The sequence below is a fragment of the Octopus sinensis genome, linkage group LG2 (assembly GCF_006345805.1).
Source record: "Octopus sinensis linkage group LG2, ASM634580v1, whole genome shotgun sequence".
Lineage (NCBI taxonomy): Eukaryota > Metazoa > Mollusca > Cephalopoda > Octopoda > Octopodidae > Octopus > Octopus sinensis.
The window spans coordinates 144,270,688-144,291,364 of NC_042998.1; the positions used below are offsets into that span (position 1 = coordinate 144,270,688).

At 37.0% G+C, this 20,677-nt stretch overlaps 1 protein-coding gene across 6 annotated transcripts in view; it reads right to left on the minus strand.

Annotated features, from left to right (window-relative positions):
* LOC115222300 (E3 ubiquitin-protein ligase NEDD4) overlaps positions 1-20,677 on the minus strand; it is a 349,242-nt gene that overhangs the window by 282,605 nt on the left and 45,960 nt on the right. The window contains exon 1 of one of the 6 annotated variants that reach the window (XM_029792495.2): positions 13,209-13,319. The exons of the other annotated variants lie outside the window; for them this stretch is intronic. Coding sequence (XP_029648355.1) covers positions 13,209-13,304 — 96 coding nt within the window. The 5' untranslated portion in view covers positions 13,305-13,319. Of the gene's footprint in view, positions 1-13,208; positions 13,320-20,677 lie in introns of those variants that run through there. 6 annotated transcript variants of the gene reach the window in all.

Consider the following 20,677-nt stretch of genomic DNA (forward strand, 5'->3'; position numbering starts at 1 on the left):
TTCATGAAATAAATTAAAATTTAAAGTGATATAAAACAATGTATCAACAGACAGGCATGAGCATAGTTGTGTTGTTAAGAAGTTTGCTTCCCAACTACATAGTTCCAGGTTCAGTCCCACCTTAGGCAAGTCTCTTCTGCTATAGTGGATTTGGGGCACAAGAATTGGAAGGAGCTTGTCATATATATACAAAATGAATGAGGAAAATGGAAAATGGAGTTTGCAAGAATCTTTATTCAACACAAATGTCGTTTTGACCCATCATGTATCTGTCCATTGCAGGTGGGCTACTCTACAACTGGTTGTATTGCATCCTCCAGGGCAGAATGCCTCTCATGGGTGTCTTGTTTTAAATCAGATACTTTGCTAAATACACTCAGTTTCGCTTGGCATGTTGTTGTTGCCAGTAGGTTGTTGGGTATAATGATAAGGAATGGATAGTTTTGAAACGATCATTGTATTGAATAAAGATTCTTGCAAACTCCATTTTCCATTTCCTTCATTCATTACAAACCAAATGAACACTGTGGAATTCCTGAGATAGATCCAGTGACACATATCAAAACTGTGGATGACATCAGATAGCCTAAACAACGAAAGTGCTTTAATCGGCATACTACTAACTATATACCCAAAGCCCAAATAATCATGTGTGTGTGTGTGTAATATAAGTATATGTGATTATTCTGTCAAATGTAATGCTTATTTATTCAAATTGTTTTGAATTAATCATGCTTTGAGATTTCGATTATGGAGTTGTTTACTTTCAGTATAACATTGTAGGATTAAATTTGGCCAGTTTGAATACAAAACAAATAGAATATTTTGGCTAGATATCATCATCATCATCATCATCGTTTAACGTCCACTTTCCATGCTATCATGGGTTGGACGGTTTAACTGGGATCTGGGAAGCCCGAAGGCTGTGCCAGGCCAGTCAGATCTGGCGGTGTTTCTACAGCTGGATGCCCTTCCTAATGCCAACCACTCCGTGAGTGTAGTGGGTGCTTTTTACGTGCCACCGACACAGGTGCCAGACGAGGCTGGCAAACGGCCATGCTCAGATGGTGTTTTTTACGTGCCACCGGCACGGAGGCCAAGCAGGGCTGGCACGGCCACGATCGGATGGTGTTTGTTATGTGCCACCAGCACGGAGGCCAGTCGATGCGGTGCTGGCTACGGCCACATTCAGATGGTTCTCTTATGTGCCACCGGCACTGGTACCACAAACCACAAATTCCATTGATGTGGATCGATTTCGATTTGATTTGATTCTTCGATTTTGATTTTCACTTGCCTCAACAGGTCTTCACAAGTAGAGTTATGTGTCCCAAGAAGGAAGGTATGCACAGGTGGACTGACTACGTCCCAGGTAGGGGCCACAGGTTATGGCCTCACTTGTCCTGCCGGGTCTTCTCTCGCACAGCATACTTCCAAAGGTCTCGGTCTCTGGTCATTTCCTCGGTGAGACCTAAAGAGCAAAGGTCGTGCTTCACCACCTTATCCCAAGTTTTCCTGGGTCTACCTCTTCCACAGGTTCCCTCAACTGCTAGGGTGTGGCACTTTTTCACACAACTATCTTCATCCATTCTTACCACGTGTCCATACCAGCGTAGACGTCTCTCTTGCACACCACAACTGATGCTTCTTAGGTCCAACTTTTCTCTCAAGGCACTTACACTCTGTCGGGTATGAACACTGACATTAAACATCCATCGGAGCATACTGGCTTCATTTCTTGCGAGCTTACGCATATCCTCATCAATGACACAGCCCATGTTTCACTGCCATGTAGCATGGCTGTTCGTACACATGCGCCATACACTCTGCCTTTTACTCTGAGCGAGAGGCCTTTTGTCACCAGCAGAGGTAAGAGCTCTCTGAACTTTGCCCAGGCTATTCTTACTCTAGCAGTTACACTTTCGGCACACACACCCCCACTACCGACTTGATCACCTAGGTAACGGAAACTGTCAACTATTTCTAGTTTTTCTCCCTGGAATGTGGCGGAAGATGGTCTCTGCGCATTTTCAGTGTTTATTGCACCAGAGCATCTGCCACATACAAAAACTATATTCCTAGTTAGCCTTCCTTTGACATTGCTGCACCTCTTATGTGTCCATAGCTTACACTTGTGCATCTTATAGAGTTCCTACCTACGCCTTTTCTACAGATCGAGCAGGGCCATCTACCTGAAGGCGTTTGAGATTTGTCTACCTTCCTACTTATTAGGACTTTGGTTTTAGCTAGATTGACTCTGAGGCCCTTCGATTCTAATCCTTGCTTCCACACCTGAAACTTCTCCTTGAGTTCTGATAGTGATTCAGCAATTAGAGCAAGGTCATCAGCATAGAGGAGCTTCCAGGGGCATCCTGTCTTGAATTCCTCCGTTATTGCCTGGAGGACTATGATAAATAGGAGGGGGCTGAGGACTGAGCCTTGGTGGACCCCAACCTCCACCCGGAATTCTTCACTGTACACGTTGCCAACCCTCACCTTACTAACAGCGTCCCTGTACATGGCACGCACAGCTCTCACTAACCATTCATCTATCCCTAGTTTCCTCATTGACCACCAGATAAGGGAACGGGGGACCCTGTCAAAGGCTTTTTCCAAGTCAACGAAAGCCAGGAACAGAGTTTTATCTTTGGCTAGGTATTTCTCCTGCAACTGTCTCACCAGAAATATGGCATCGGTGGTGCTTTTCCCTGGCACAAACCCAAACTGCATCTCGTCCAGGTTGACTCTCTCTCTAATCAGTTGGGCTATGACCCTTTCCGTAACCTTCATTACCTGATCCAACAGCTTGATACCTCTGTAATTATTTGTATCTAGGGCGTCACCTTTACCTTTGTAGCAATTGACTATTATGCTACTACACTAGTCATTGGTTATGACTCCTTCGTGTATCACCTGGTTAACTATACGGGTGACTAGGCTATAGCCGACACTGCCAGATATTTTGAGCATCTCAGCAGTAATTCCTGATGGGCCTGGGGCTTTCCCTGTCTTCATGCTTCTAATTGCCTTAACTACCATGGAACTGTCAACTCGGATAGCTGGTCCCTCTATTGGGTCGACATTCGGCAGACTCTCTTTATCCCATTCATTCTCTTTGTTGAGCAACCTTTCATAGTGGCATCTCCAAACCTCTCTCTTTGCATCCTCATTTAGCACAAGTGAACCATCATCCATGCAAACATATTTCTCTCCTACCACATCATGATTCTCTCTCACACACTGTCTTGCAACATGAAACACCTCACAGCGCAGAACATTGGCAAATTTTTTCCTATCTGCTTCCCCTCTGGCTAAATATACCTGTCTCCTATAGCCAGTTTAAATGCTAAAGGGTTAAACACCCCAGTTTGAGGAGTACATATAGAGGGAAAAGTAAGCATAGGGGACAAAAATTAGCATACAAAGAGTGATTTTTTTTAAAGGACATTTTTTGGAAAATAAGAGTGTCTTATTTATATAACATCCAATATAATATGTCCCTTGAAAGCTGATAATATTTTGTCTTGACATCAACAATAAGAGTCTGAGAAATAAAACAAAACTTTATTTCTGCTCATAATTATTCAAGATTTCCTGTTGTTGAAAAATATTAGTAAATAGCTTTAAATCATTTTTCTCAATAAAGATGGATAGCATTGTTGTTGGGGCTGTTAGTTATAATGTGATTGACATCATCATTATCTCCACCACTGCAACTACCATTAACAGCTTCGTCATCACCACAATTATCACCACCACCACCACATTTATGGCCATCATTACCACCTCCCCCATCATCACTATGATTATCAACACCACCATCACTATCTCATGCTATCTTTTCACATGGTTGATATCTCTTAAATTTATATAAGAGACCCATAAACAAACATTCATATCTAATTTCTATCAATTACAGAAGCCTCCTCGAAATAGCTGTTTTCTAATCTCTAGAAAGCTTTTCTTGTTCTGAATTGGTATATTGTCATGGTTTTATCAAATTTAATGCAAGATCAGGTTTAATGTATCATTTTGTAAACAAAGCATAATGAAGAGATTGTGTTGAAAATAACAGAAAGGAAATCTATTCAAGTTCAAACAGTTTCAAGGTCTGCACAAAGTTTGCAAAAAGTCACTAGTTTGTAACTTTTTACTATTCATCAACAGTGAGACAGATGGCTATTTGAAAGGTAACCAACAGTCACAATTGGTGACTAACTGTAGGACTGATTTTCAATCCTTTTTGATTTTGTGGCTTATTACTCTTTACTCTTTTACTTGTTTCAGTCATTTGGCTGTGGCCATGCTGGAGCACTGCCTTTAGTCAAACAAATCGACCCCAGGACTTATTCTCTGTAAGCCTAGCACTTATTCTATCAGCCACTTTGCCGAACCGCTAAGTTACGGGGACCTAAATACACCAGCATCGGTTGTCAAGCGATGTTGGGGGGACAAACACAGACACACAAACATATATACACACATACATATATATATATATATATGTATATACATATATACGATGGGCTTCTTTCAGTTTCCGTCTACCAAATCCACTCACAAGGCTTTGGTTGGCCCGAGGCTATAGTAGAAGACACTTGCCCAAGGTGCCATGCAGTGGGACTGAACCCAGAACCATGTGGTTGGTGAGCAAGCTACTTACCACACAGCCACTGCTATGCCTATATTGGAGATGAAAGCAAAAATTACTGACAGACTTTTAAAGTTTAGAAAAAATAATAACTGTATAGGAGCAGACATGGCTGTGTGGTAAATTTGCTTCCCAATCACATGGTTCTGGGTTCAGTCCTGCCGTGTGGCACCTTGGGTAAGCATCAACTACTATAGCATCTGACCAGCCAAAGCCTTATGAGTGGATTTAGTAGATGGAAATTGAAAGAAGCCTGCCGTATACATACATGTATGACATTACAGAGTGTACTTGGTGCTTTTTGTAAAGTGGTTGGCATTAGGAAAGGCATCCAGTCATAGAAATCTGGCCAAAGCAGATGTTGAAGCTCAATGTAGCCCTCTGGCTCACTGGATCCTATGATGGTCTTCTTTTCCATTTCCATCAACCAAATCCCTTCACAAGGTTTGGTTAGCAGTCAGCTCTAGGTTCTAATAAAAAACACTTTACCCACATGTGGGATTGAACCAAAAATTACATGTTTGGGAAGTAAGCTTCTCACAGTTTATTAATTGGTATTCAGTATTTGAATACTGTTGCTTACGGGAGATTTATCAGTTGCAGAATAAGCATCCTTCAGTCCATTAACACAACATCAAATTAAGGAAAACAGAGGATTGTCAGAAAGATACACGCAAAGGGAATTCTCCCTTGGAACCTTTGTATTATCATAATTATAATTCCTGACAAATTATTTCTGAGGGTTTAATGTAGCAGCAGGAATGTCTTTGATCATAGGTCAGCTCAGTTAGGATCCAGGACAAAACAATCACAACCACCATATTAACCTCAATCCTGTAAGGAACTCTTTATGAGTTGATTGACTGGCTATAAATGGCAGTGAAATTTTTCTCAAACTACATCATCCCATCTTTAAGAAAGAAAGGGGATATTCAAAGATATTGTCCTAATAATATTGTCTGGATAAATTATGGGATTAGCCTATACTGGAGCACTTTTAATCATGGGAGGCTTTTATCAGGTCTGACTTGAGGCTAAACTACAAGAATTTCAACCATCATTATTTTCATTATCATCATCATCATTTAGTGTCCATGTTCCATGCTGGCTGAGTTAGATAGTTTGACAAGATCTACCAAGTCCAAGGATTGTATCACCATTGCTTTGGCATGGTTTCAGATGCCCTTCCTAATACCAGCCACCATGCTTTGGCATAATTTCAGATACCCTTCCTGATACCAGCCACTTTGCAGCATGTACTTGATGCATTTTTTCTTCATGGCACCAACACTAGTGAGGTCACTATACAGAGTGCAAGACTAAGAACCCCTTTGACTGAGTGGGATTTATAGCGGGCCAATCAACAACATAAAAACATGCATGTTCTGGTAACAGCTTTGCAATTATACATACCCCATATAATGCATGGGTGTACCAGTAACGTGCAAATAGCTTGCTTGTGCAAGTGATGTCATTCAAAAGATATGAGAGGTTAAGGTATGAAAGAAGGGCCCAGAACATAACAGGTCTCTTGCTATAGAGGAGCTACATGGTTACTCACATTACAAAAGAGAGGGTGGAAGTAACCAACATAAAGCTAGAAAGAGAGAGAAAATAGTAATAATAAGGTAGTATCAGGGTAGACTCTCAACAAATTATATGAATTCTCAAACAAAAAAAGGGCTTCATAATGCTTTGAGAATCATCCCTCTTATTGCCATTTTTCCTGTTCTCCCTCTTCTGAGCTGCATAGTGGTGTCACTAGTATTTGTGTCACCAATGAATAAATAATAAATAAATAAATAAATAAAGGGCACCCAGTACACTCTGTATAGAAATCATGTCAAGCAGACATTGGAGCACAATGCAGTCCTCAGTCTGTGGGATCCAGCCAAACCATCTAAACTATGCTAGCATAGAAGATGGATGTTAAATGATCATGACAATGATGGCTGAAACTTCTATAGTTGTTGCTTAGCCTCAAGCTGATAAGGGAGCCCATGACTGAAAGTGTTCCAGCATGGCAATCCCAAATTTTAGTCAACCAGTGTATCTATGATATCATTGAATGACTATTTTTCTTAAAGTCAGCATAGTTTGGTTTGAGGGAGACTTTTCACTGCTATTTATAGCAGGTCAATCAACAACATAAAAACATACAAGAAAAAACAAAGAAAAAAAAGGTAAAGAAAAATTCTAAATCTTGCTTCAACCTGTTTTCATTGGCAAACAAACAAAACTTGAATCTGTATTAAGTGGGTGTAATAAAGTGAAGCATGTAACAAGGCAGGACAACAAAATTATATAAGTCAAGTTGATTAATAATTTTTTTTTCAAAAGAGAGTATCAAAACATGGTGGTGGAGATGGGATGAGAGGAGGGATGTTATTCATAAACAAGTTGTTTATGTTTATGGGTTGGGTGAGTGCATGTATGAGAGTTCTGGTAACAGCTTTGCAATTATACATACCCCATATAAGGCATGGGTGTACCAGTGACTTGCAAACAGCTTGCTTGTGCAAGTGATGTCATTCGAAAGCTTTGCATGCCAAATGTCAATAGGTTTCATTAGGAGAGAACATGCGCCATACCAGGGCCCTCCTCTTGATGGCTGATCCTTCTCTTCACAGCTAAAAAATATATCAGCTCCCAAAAGCTACTGACATTTTACAAGGCTCAAATGAGGCCCACAATAAAGTACTGCTTCAGCATCTAAAACAGTGTTGCTACTATGCACACACATGGCCCGTAGGAATGTTGTCTCCCCTCCATCTTTTCTATTGCTACTATAATGATCTTTGTTTCTCAATAAAGGATCAGATCAATTGACTGGCTGTCTTGTACCTTCACCACTCAGAAACCTCTGACAAACTCATCTTTCATCACCTTCCCTTCCAGCTCCATATTAACCACTCTATCTTTTCCTTTCTCCTCTGAATAAAAGTATGGTTACCTTCTTGAGTCTTGCCAACTTATAAGGGCTGGTTTCCCGGTTTCCTTGGCATATATATTCCCCACCCAGATGTGACTCTGGTCCCTCACAGGATTACTCATTTTTGCCAGATGGGTGGACTGGAGCAACATGAAATAAAGTGTTTTGCTCAAGAACACACATCACCCAATCCAGGAATCAGAACCACAATCTTACAGTTATGAGCCCAACACTCTAACCACTAAGCCTACACGCCTCCTCTCCTCTGAATACCATCCCACTGGAATCTCCCTGCTCATGTCAAAGGCAATAAACTGTTTCTCTTATTTGACAATTCACCAATTATTAAATAAAAATTGTATATTATTTTTATGCAAAATGTTTGTAAAGAACAAGGAAAAAGGTAAAAAAAAAAGAAAAATTAATTAGAGAAGTTGATTATTTAAAAGAAAAATGCAATTAACAATGAAATGAGTCTCCTTTTATCTTTTTTATCATTTACTTCAATCATTACCATAAAGGATTTAGTCAAATTGGCCCAAGTACTTAGTTTTAAGTTGTACTTATTCTATCGATCTCTTTTGCTGAGTCACTAAGTTATGGGGATGTAAACAAACTAACACTAGTTGTCATGCAATAGTGGGGGACAAGCACAACACAAACAAACACACACACACATATAGTCTTCCTCACAATTTCCATCTACCAAATTCACACACATGACACTGGTCAGCCCAGGGCTATAGAAGACATTCACCCAAGGTGCCACACAGTGAGACTGAACCCAAAACCTCCTAATTGAAAAATGAGCCTCTTAACCACTCAGCTATCCCTGTACATAATTTTTAAATGTAGGAGGCATCAGAAATATATCTTTCTAGAAAGTAAACTGTGTTTGGTTTTTATTCAAGATAGTGATTTTTCTTCAGGCATTTAATAAAGTTTTTGTGAAGAAGAAGGATTTGAGACTTAAATAGTTAAAATATTTTCAAAATGATATTGAAAATATACATAAAATAATTTACCTTTGATTATTTTTGCTTAGCAGTAAGTTACAAAAGTGGCTCAAGTGTCAAGAGTTCATGCACGGTACTCTATACAATGAGTTGAATATAAAGTTTTGTTAATTATGGAAGAAATTTTAAAGGCGACTGAAAGCTAATTTGAAAGTTGTGGAACAGATATATATACAGATATATACACTTCAACCATATAGGTGTGGTGTAATGTGTATATATATATATATATATATATACACACATACACTACAGCCGCTCTGATTGACCGCTAGCCTCAAAAGTTTTTTTATTCTCTCTCTGTTTATTTCCTCGTGTTCCTTTCTGTTGAAGAGCATAGGCTTGAAACGTAAAAGATTTTCTCACCTTCCCGAGCGTTAAACTAATACACTGTTTGTCGTTTATACACCTGTCTTCGTCCTTTGTTTTTCTGTAAAATTCAACCATATATATATATATATATATATACAATTGCAGTGTGGAAGGTGTTTGTAAGCCATTTAAAAATAAACACACTAAAACCATTAGATTCACTTCAACATTTAAATTTAATTTGCCAAAATATTTTCGTCGCTTTGCTCACTGACAAAATTCCGTACACATATAGACACATCTCACATGCACACGGAGGTTCTGTATACTGACCTAGAGAGATGTGTGTGTGTGTGTATAAAAGCATTATATTTAAAAGTTTACACTAAAACATTTGCATTTGAATTCTGAAAGGTGTGATAAGACATTACATTAGTTTCTTATAAAGGCAGTAGTATTATTTTTTAAAAATTATCTAGGAACAGATGTTTCTGAATGCATATGTGTGCTGATTATAGCAAACTTTAAAGGGATTTCAAATATGCCCTACATCTATGTTAGATATGTTAGTTGCCAGTATGCTGCATTAGTAAATTATATGCTTAGCTAAACAGCTAGAAGCTACCAATGAACAGTTAAGTTAGTTCATATAGTTGTAGTTACTAGTAGTTGAATTAGTGACAGACTTATTTAGTTTAAACAAATTAAAGAAGGAAAGTCAAGTTGAAAAAGTAGGGTGCAGTAATACATGAGATTTTAACTGTATTTTTATGGAAATTTTATGGTATTTACAGAATGGGTGGAAGTGTTTTTAAAGTGGTTTAAAGAAATTAAGGTGCTATTGGTATGGCAACAGCAATATTTGAGAGGGTGGTATATCAGGTAAAATTCCATTTCCTGCCCCAGTATAATAACTATTATGTTTTTATTATTCATTAGCTTAGAGTTAAACACTCTGGAGAAGTAGACCTACATTAATATGTATATAAGATCATTTATTTATTGAAAATTTAGATAATTTAATAATTACATATATAACGTATCTCTTTTATCTTTGATCTTTTACTTGTTTCAGTCATTTAACTATGGCCATACTGGGGCACCACCTTCAAGGGTTTTAGTCAAACAATTCAACCCCAAGACTTTTTTTTTAAGCTTAGCATTTCAATTGGCATTTTTTTTTTACTGAACAGCTAAGTTACAGGTGTGTAAACAGCAGTTGTCAAGCAGTGGTGGGGAGACAAAGACAAAGACTCACACACACATATAAATTTATATATATGGCAGGCTTCTTTCTTTCAGTTTCAACAAACAAATCCACTCACAAGGCTTTGGTCAGCCAGAGGGTATAGTAGAAAACACTTGCCCAAGGTGCCACACAGTAGGACTGAACGCAAAACCATATGGTCAGGAAGCAAGCTTCTTACCACACAGCAATGCCCACACTTATTATGTGTGTGTGTATATATATATATATATATATATATGCATACATATATATGTATGTATGCATGTATATACTCTCTTTTACTTGTTTCAGTCATTTGACTGCGGTCATGCTGGAGCACCGCCTTTAGTCGGGCAAATCGACCCCAGGACTTATTTTTTGTAAGCCTAGTACTTATTCTATCGGTCTCTCTTTTGCCGAACCGCTAAGTGACGGGGACGTAGACACACCAGCATCGGTTGTCAAGCAATGCTAGGGAGACAAACACAGACTCACAAACACATACACACATAATACATATATATATACAACAGGCTTCTTTCAGTTTCCGTCTACCAAATCCACTCACAAGGCTTTGGTCGGCCCGAGGCTATAGTAGAAGACACTTGCCCAAGGTGCCACGCAGTGGGACTGAACCCGGAACCATGTGGTTGGTTAGCAAGCTACTTACCACATGATACATATATAATAAAAAAAACTACATTTGAATACCAATCTAAAACCAAAGAAAACACAAACATGAGTGAAGAAAGACAAAAATAAAGAAAAAAGAGGAAAATAGGGAGAAAGAAAGAAAAAAAAAACGTTGAGAATTTGATTATTGGCTCACTTCAATATACTACTGGTATTATTTCATCAAAGGAGAGTGATGAAAAGTAAATACAAAATTAGAATATAGACACACAAGAGCAACACCCAGTTAGATGCATAGGCAGAGACACAATGAATCAACCGGTCAAATAGGGAGATAAATAAATAGGGGGATGGAGGTAGGAAAACCAGTGTGTAGGTTTGAGGTAAGTAAGTGAAGAAAAAGTCATAAATGACAGTGTGGATGGGATAAACTAATACAACCAATCAAGTCCTCTAATGTGTTGACTCTCTTCACCTAGGTGTCACAGCCCATAATGTGGAAGAGAGAAAAATTAATACATACAAGGGCTGACCGGCTGATATCAGTTTGTGCCAGTCGCTATCAAGACGTCAGGTATTTTCAGACCTTACACTACCAATTTCCTCCACAAAATCAGGATAACAGTGGCCCATCTAAGAAATGAGTCCTATGAGGTGGAGTGGTTGCTGCAATGAGTATCACTGGCCATTCTCTGCAGCAACACCACCACAGTCATAACTGTGGCATGCAACTGAGTATACTATTTGTTCCAAAGTGTATAGCACATCACTCCTTCCACCTCCACCAATAAAGGGGCCTTATTGCCCCTTTTTTCTTTCTTTTCATTTTTATCTTCCTTTTTTGTTTGTTTCTTTCTATTTAATTGTTATAATTTAAAATGTGATCTACAATCCTTTCTCTGTAAAAAAAAGTAGCTGACTTTTTAAGAAAATACTTGATAAAACAAGTATCCCGCATCTCAAAACCTCCAATCCCTCATCACCACCACCAAAAAAAAAAACAGTTAGTAAAAATTTTAAAAATATAGTAGAATGATTATTTTGGTAATTCCTAAATTCATAGTAACCCCATTTGTGTATAGTAAGTACAATGGGGGAAATCAGCTTGGTAGAGTGGACCCTTGTTTAACTCTTTAGCATTTAAACCAGCCATATCAGACTGAAATATTCTGTTTTATGATCAAAGTGGCTGGATCTGGCCTCTCCCACCTACCTTACAAAATCATTCTAAAAATAAACATTCAGTTCATCAAAATCTAAAAGCTACAAGATAATACATGATTAACTCAACTTTTATGAATAAGTATTACATTTGACAGAATAATCTGAATGTTAAAGAGTTAAGCTATATACATAAATGAGGAGTAGGAATCAGCACTGCAAACTAATGAAGCACAAGTCAATTTTACAGTGCTGCCACAGGTGTGATGACTACTAGACAGTTAAATATCTTGGCCATGAAACACCACAGTGCTGACAACAGCATACAAAGTGCTGAGTTCTTTAGTTAATGTTTGGTATTCTATTGAACCAGACAACTATTGACACTGTCAGAAAGCTTATTCTATGAAACTAAAGCTATCAACAGGGTTGTCTTTACAGAATTCTGGACCCCTGGGTACAACAATGCACTGGGATCACTAAGAGTTCTGCATATACAACTACAACATATGCAGATTGGCATTGGGCTTCCAGAATACAAACAAATTATATAATTAAATGTACTTTAGTGTTACTTCCACACAGCTAACAAGGGCTATTTAACAGTAATCATTTTTAATCCAGATACATGATAGCAATTTTGAGCAGAGGGGTTAATCAATACCATTAGCTCCAGTACATGGTAGTTTGTTTTATCAACCCCAGAGGTATGAAAGACAAGGCTCAACTTAGCAAGATTAGAAGTCAGAATGTAAAAGCATTTTTTTACCAACATCTTAACAATTCTGTCAGCTCACAACCCTAGGGATATAAGTCAAAAAATAACATTAATGACAATAACCGGATGAATTTTTATTTCTTCTTTAGTGAGGAGGAAGGATAGAGCTCATGGCCATCTACAATGCCTCTGAGACTGATGGGAGGGAGAGAGAAAGGTATCATCAAACCAGAGATTTGGCATGAATGATTGCAAAAGAGAAGCCTCCACTGAAGACACCAGAGGCACCAGGTAATGGCATTAAACTGGGTGATGGAATAAGTCTATCAACAAGCAGGTCATGGTGGAATTTAAATATAAGAATGTAAAGAACTGGAATAAATATCACAAGGTATCTGCCAGACTGATGTTCTGCAGTTCTGTCAATGTACCACCCTCAGATTGGTAATTTTTCATATATTTCAGAAAAATGAAAGGTAAAAATTGATGAAGAAGAAGCAAGAAGAAATCAGAGATGAACAATAAAAGTCAAGAGAGAGCTGCACATTCTTACTTACATAGAGATAGGAGTTCCTGCGTTTAAAGTTGTGGACAATTTTCCGAAACATTTTGGGTAATTTTTTCTTCTTGAACAGAAGGTGTAGATGATCCATTGTCAGAATAATCCCTGCTCTCTAGTCTCTATTCCCCAGTCATGTGGATTAACAGTAAGAACTGACAACTAAACTACTAAATGCTGTCCTATCGGAGGCAATACAGGGAAAGGAGGGGGTTAAAAACAAATGAAGTTGTATTTAGAAAAGAAAGAAAGCAAATCAAAAGAATAAAGGGAGAAGGAGTGGGATTTGAGAATGAGAGAGAAGAAGGAAGGAAGGGAAAAGGAAGAGACAGACAAAGAAATGATGAAAGTGGGTGATGAAAATGAAAAATAAGAAGGAAAAGTTAAAGAAAGAAAAGAAATGAAAACAAGTGAAAAGAACATAAAGAACGTTTTTTTTAATATTGAGAAAATTCTTTACTTTCATTTTCAAAAATTTATTTATATCTTTATTGAAATTTATGAATGAAATATACTTAATGACAATTTTTTTTAAAGTACAGATAAAAAAGATTTATTTATAATTCATGTACACATTCTACATATTTGTTCTATACTTTTTTTCTCTATATTTTATAAAAATGTTACAATAAAACGTACTAACTTAAAATAAAACTAAACTGGAATGAAATTATATTGTTGCGTTAAGTGTATATGTGTGTATATATATATATATATATATACACATATACATACACACACACACATATAGATGTATTAGTATAAAGCTCGGGAATTGAAAAAGTCTTTAACGTTTCAAGCCTACGCTCTTCCACAGAAAGGAACACAGACAGAAACAAGGAGAGGAAAAAATGTGTGTAGTGACTACATATATATATATATATGTATTTGTGTGTGTGTATATATATATATATATATATATACATATACACATAGATATTTGCATATATATACATATATACAAATATATATATATATACACACATATATATATACACATGCATACATATATATATATATACACATATATATACATATATACATATACATATGTAGACATATATATACACATATATATACATACATATATATACATATATATACACATATATATACATACATATACACATATACAAATTGTGTGTATGTGTGCATATGCGTATGTGTGTGCATGTGTGTGCTTGTGTATGAGTAAACATGATTGTGCATACATGTATGTGTGTGTGCATAAGTATATGTGCATGACTGCATGTTATGTATGTGTGCACATGCCTGCATTTCTGTGTGCGTACGAGTGTGCATATGTACATGTGTGTCATCAACTCTCTTAATAAATGATGCTTTTTCCTGTTCTAAAAACAACTTTGAATAGTTTATTCTTAACAGCAACACTCTTTCTCCTTCTCTCCTCTCCTCTCTGTTAATACACACACGCACACATCAACATCATTGTGTGTGTGATTTTTACTCTCAACACACCCCTAGTCTTATTCATGATGAATTAGTTGCGTTAGAAATACTGAAAGAAAAATAATATTTTTGCTCGTTAGTTTTTCATATTGAAATATGGAACCTACATCCTTCCATAAGTATGAATGTTTGTGCATGTGTGTGTATATGTTCAGGTGAATGGCTGTCTACATGTAGAGAAGTGCTTATGACAGTATATGTGTATAAAGTCTTCTTTGACCCTACAGGCTTATTTGGTTGAAGTTAATCCAGATTTTCATGGTTTTAGACTATACACTCCCCAGCCCAATATGGTATGCTGGGTTGATCCCAACACGCCACTAGAAGTTACATTTCAGCTGAGTGAACTGGAATGATATGAAATGAAGTGACTTGATCAAGGATACAAAGCAAACCCAGCCCAGGAATCAAACTCAGATAATGATTGTAAGACCAACACCCTAACTACTATGCCAGATACCTTCATATTGTGAAGTGGTTGGCATTAAAAAGGGCAACCAACCATAAAAAGCATGCCACAGAAGACATTAAAGCTTCACGCTATCTTTGAGCACATCAGATTCTATCAAACTCCCCAATCAATGCCAGCAATGAAAACAAATATTAAATTATGAGGATGATTGTATTTCATCATCATCGTTGTCATCATCATCATCAATTTATTATCCACTTTTCCATACCTTAATGGGCTGAACAAAATTCGCTAAGGCAGATTCTTAACAAGCAGATGTCCTTCTTGTCACCAACCCTAACCTATTACCAAGTAAAGTAAGATTTCCCCATGGCCAGATGTTTTCACAGAAATTTGGAAATGACACATAATTGGGAACGTAATTTCTTAAATATGGTATTGTTGGAATGAAAAGGTGGAGCCATCTCCGAGATGGTAATTTTTTCATTCCAACAATATCATGTATAGAAATTCAAATCTCTGAAGATTTGACAGTAAGGGTTGATTACATAATAATCACTTTATGTTAATGAATTACATGTAAGAACATGTAATTAATTACCTTATGAACAAGATCTCGCGTTTTATTTTATTACTGTATATATTTATATATTTGTTAGCTTGTGTTTGTTAGTTACTTGGCGACCTCACTAGTACTTGTGCCATGAAAAAACATCCCAGTATGCTCCATAAAGTGGTTGCTGTTAAGAAGGGCATCCAGCTGTAAAAACCATGCCAGAGTAGACATTAAAGGTTGAACCAGTTTTCTGGATTGTTGAATCAGGCTAGCATAGAAGACAGACATTAAATGATGATGATTAAGATGACAATGATGACGACAGATATTTGTTAGTGTGTGTACATGCATGTGTGTACACACATCTGTTTGTATGTATGTGTGCATGTAATTATGTAAATTCATCTATATGTATGTATATGTGTGGTGTACATGCATTTTTATATATATATGAGAGTATTGATGTATATTCATGATTGCATAGGGTTATGTGTATAAGTGTGTGTGTGCATGCAAATTTATGTATGTGTAAGGGAATGAATTCATGTGTATGTGAGGCACGTGTTTCTGTAGTATGAAGAGGGAATGAATAATAGGTATAGAGCTGGGAACTTTTATTCTAGAACATGGAAAAGACAATATATCTATCATATTAAAAGAAAGGTTAACTTAGGAGCATGGGAAATGGAGAAAGAGGATGGAGATAAGCAAGGAAGGAAGGGGGAAAAGATTAAATAAAGGAAGAAGAGTAAACCAAGAAGAAGAGAGAAAGAGTGAGAGATGGGAGGTGTAAGCAAATGAGGAAGAAGAACTAAGAGATAAAAGAGTATGTGTATGTGTGTTAATAAGAAATATGAGAGAGAAAGAGTAACAGAATCATACTCTCGTGGAAGAGATAGAAAGATAGGGGGAAAAGAATAAATATGAGAGGTAAAGAGAGAGAGAGAGAGAACTTTTAAGGGTTGAGAAAGACAAAAAAGTAGTCAAGAAGAAAGAGTTTGAGACTGACAAGAGAGGGTGTTTAAAAAAAGAAGTGAAATGAGAAAGAAAACTACAGAAAGAGGGAGTGAGAGAGAGTGAGAAAGAGGAGAGGATAAAGAGGAAGAAGAAAACAGAATGAGAGAGAGAGAGAGACAAAGTGACAGAGACACAGAGAGAGAAAGTAACAGGGAGAAAAAGACAGAGAGAGAGAGGGAGAGAGAGAGAGAGAGAGAGATGATGATGATGATGATTACTGTAACAGCAATCTGCAGCACTTAAAAAGATGAAATGCTAACAACAACCCTAATCATAAGCAACAACAATAACAACAGCAACAATCAATGAAACAAACAAAAAGGACAGCAACAATAAATTAGAAATAGCATTTAATTGAAAGCATTAATGAAACTATAGCAAAAATGGAAGTGTAACACAAGGAGTCATGTGAAAATTGTACATTTTGTGAGAATTGTCAATAGAAGGTTGTACAATTAAGTGAAATTACTAAGACTCTTTTGACGAACTTTCTCAAGACATCAATAGTCTTTACATTCAATACATATCTTTCTTTTTTATTTTTCACAAATGAAAAGAAAAGAACCAAGATGTTTTGCAAGCGCATGTGTGTGGGTGTGTGGGTGGGTGTGTGGGTGTGTGTGTGAAAGAAAGAGAGACAAAAAGGGTGCATTTTTGTGTGTGCTTCTCTGTGTCAACAGACCCCCCATTTACACACTTGTAAACTGAGGGTATTACTGTACCCTATTTCTGTATGCAGAAGTTGAATGTCTCATCAAGAAGTGAAGCACGTCTGTAGGTGTTTTGGCCCCATCAAATGTATACATATGATCTTATTCACGATTTATTCAAAAGCACATTCTTTCAGTACTTCATAATCCCTGCAAGCTGTAAGAAGAAATCCTAAAAGGGGTGACTTCAAGAAGGGCATCTAGCCATTAATCATTACCTCAAAAAGTACAGTTCAACCTATACCTGCATGAGGAAGTGCACATGAAAATGATAATTTTATAACTATGTATGTACAAATTTTGGCAAGGTTGACTTTCAGCCTTTCATCTTTTACGGGTTTAATAAGATAAGTACCAGTTAAGTACTGGTGTCGATGCAATTCACTAAACCCCTCCCACAATGTTTCAGGTCTTATGCTTATAGTAGAAAAGATTATTATTTATTATTATTATCATTATTATTATTATTATTATTATTATTATTGAGTGAGAGAGCAGTGCATGCCATCAAAGTGATACTGGGATACAAATATACGAAGCCCAATATACCCATCATGACTACCCATCTGATAAGTGTACACTAACCAAATGCATCACTATCACTTGTGTGCTATGATTATCTCATATCAAGATAAACAGTACATGACCTTGCAGGTGGAGCCTAGTTAGAATTTTCTTCAGGTCAAGTAGCACATCCTGCTCAAAAGGTCCTTGAATAAAGTTTGTTTACTATTTTGGTTTGGCTCAGATTCAGTCTTATTCCTGGTAGGAATTATGTGGGTAGAGGGTTACTACCTGTAACCTTAGGTATCCACAAGTTTTCAGCAGTCTTTCAAGTAGTTAGGACTGCTGATAATCCTTGCTATCCCTAAGAAACAAACTTTCTGTTGGAGCTCTACCGGGCATTCTATTTCAATCTCCCTCAGCCATAATTTCTTTATCTTTGTTTACTGTTCCCAACGCACCAGTAATTATAGGCACGACCTTTATTGTTTCTATGCTCCAAATTCTTCCTATGTGTTTATTATTATTATTATTATGTGATTTCTTTCCCTTTCAGCATTCCTTTCTTGTCTCTCTCTTTTCTTCAGATGTGCATATGTATGTGTGTATATATATACATACATACAGTGTAAGTGTGTTGTGGGGTAAAGAAGTTTGCTTCTTGATCACAGAGTTCTAGGTTCAGTCTCATTGTGTGACACATGCATGGATTTAGTAGATGGAAACTGAAAGAAACCCAATAGTGTGTGTGTGTGTGTGTGTGTGTGAGAGAGAGAGAGACAGACAGACAGACAGACAGAGGGAGAAAAAAAAAGAGACAGAGTGAGTATGCATGTGGGTTTGTGTTTCCTTGCCTTGACATTGCATGATAGTTGTAAATGAATGTCATTCATTTCTAATACTCTGTGAAAACATGTCTGGTTAAGGGGAATTATTACCAATGCTTGGTAACAAGGAAAGACATCAGGCTATTGAAAATCTGTCTTTAATAAACTTTGTCCACTTTGTCCAACTTAGGGGAGCTTGGAAAAGTAGATATTAAAATGATGATGAAGACGATATATATATATCCTTGTGTCCCTTTTTGTTGAAGAGCGTAAGCTCGAAATGTAAAAGACTTTCTCACCTTCCGAGCACCAAACTAATACACCTGTTTGTTGTTTATACACCTGTCTTCATCTTTTGTTTTTCTATAAATTTCAACTATATATATATATTGTTCAAAACAGTTTGATTTGGATTCTGTGCTCTTAAAGTTTCAAAGCCCCAAGCGGAGACCTTTCATCAGGCCACCAGAAATCCAAATGATTCATTCAGATTTCCACTGGCCTGATGAAAGGCCCCAATTAGGGGCTTTGAAACTTTAAGTAGCATGGAATCTGAAGCAAACTGTTTTGAACAATACATGTAACTCCCAATAAATGTGTTGAGTGCCTTTTCTTTCATTTGCCTACTCACTCGTGGGTGTGTGTGTGTGTATACTCACCTGGCAAAAATCTATTGTATTAGATCACCATGCACTTATATGACCAATAAAATTTTCTTTTTTTTTTTTTAAATAAGTAATAACTGCCTGCCTGACAAGTAAACATATTGCCAGTGATTAGTAGACACATCCACTCTCACATCCCAACCCTCAACCTTGGTAGTCCTTAGTCTATATACAGCACTATCATGTACATTACCTACCTCTAACTCATCCCCCTGTACCTCCTCACTGCACTCTTAACAGCATTATGGAGAGATGTGGCACGGCAACTATAGTGACTCATCTAGAATGATAATTATTTCAAACAGGCTAATATCAAAAGGGTTGTCATCAAAGTCTGTTTAACTTCATCACCATCGGACAGAAAAGAAACAGTTTATAAGGCAAAACTATTTTCTTATGATGTGTAGTGGTCATGTTTTAATACTTTTAATACCAACCTGTCCAAGATACACATACCCCCATTCTATAGTACAAACTTCCTGTTCTAAAGTGATCTAAATTAAAATTTCCCATCAAAATTTCCTGTTAATTTATGTTCTAAACATCAACCTAATGATGAATTATTTTACTAAAGATTTCATTATTTTCAAAATTAATTGAAACAAAGTTTATTTCAAGGAAGTATGGCAAAAAAAAGTGTCAATACCAATACCATATTCAGATCCTAAAGTTATTTCAGTTTATTTTATAATGATACAAGTATATTATCTTGTAATCCAAGCCTTGTGAAGGAGATGACAAAGGACTGAGACATCTGGCGCCTCACTGTACTCGAAAAGACCTATCCACCACAGCAGAATTGATACTTGTGCTGGTGCCACATTAAAAGCACTGGTGCTGTTGTCACATAAAAAGCACACATTACATACTGTGGAGTAGTTGGTATTAGGAAGGGCATCCAGCCAGAGAAACCATGCCAGAACAAACAATGGAACCTGGTACAGTATCTTACCAGCTCTAGTCAAACTGTCCAACCCATGCCAGAATGAAAAACAAACATTAAATGATGATAATGATGAAGATGTAATCTGGTTTTGTTTATTCAAAAACTGGGATAATTTGTCACATACACACACAACAAATGTACAAGACCTCTTTAGATGCTGTAAAGAACAGAGAAAATGAGAGAGAAGATAATGTAGTTGTGATGTTGTCTATAAAGAACAACTTGACTATTACAATTTTACTGCTGACAATTGCAGTTTTGCTTATTTTCATCTCATGTCCTGTTGAACTGGTTGGCTTTCTCAATAAATCTATAGATGATTTGTAGCATCTAGACACCTGTGAGTTAGTGTGTGTGTGT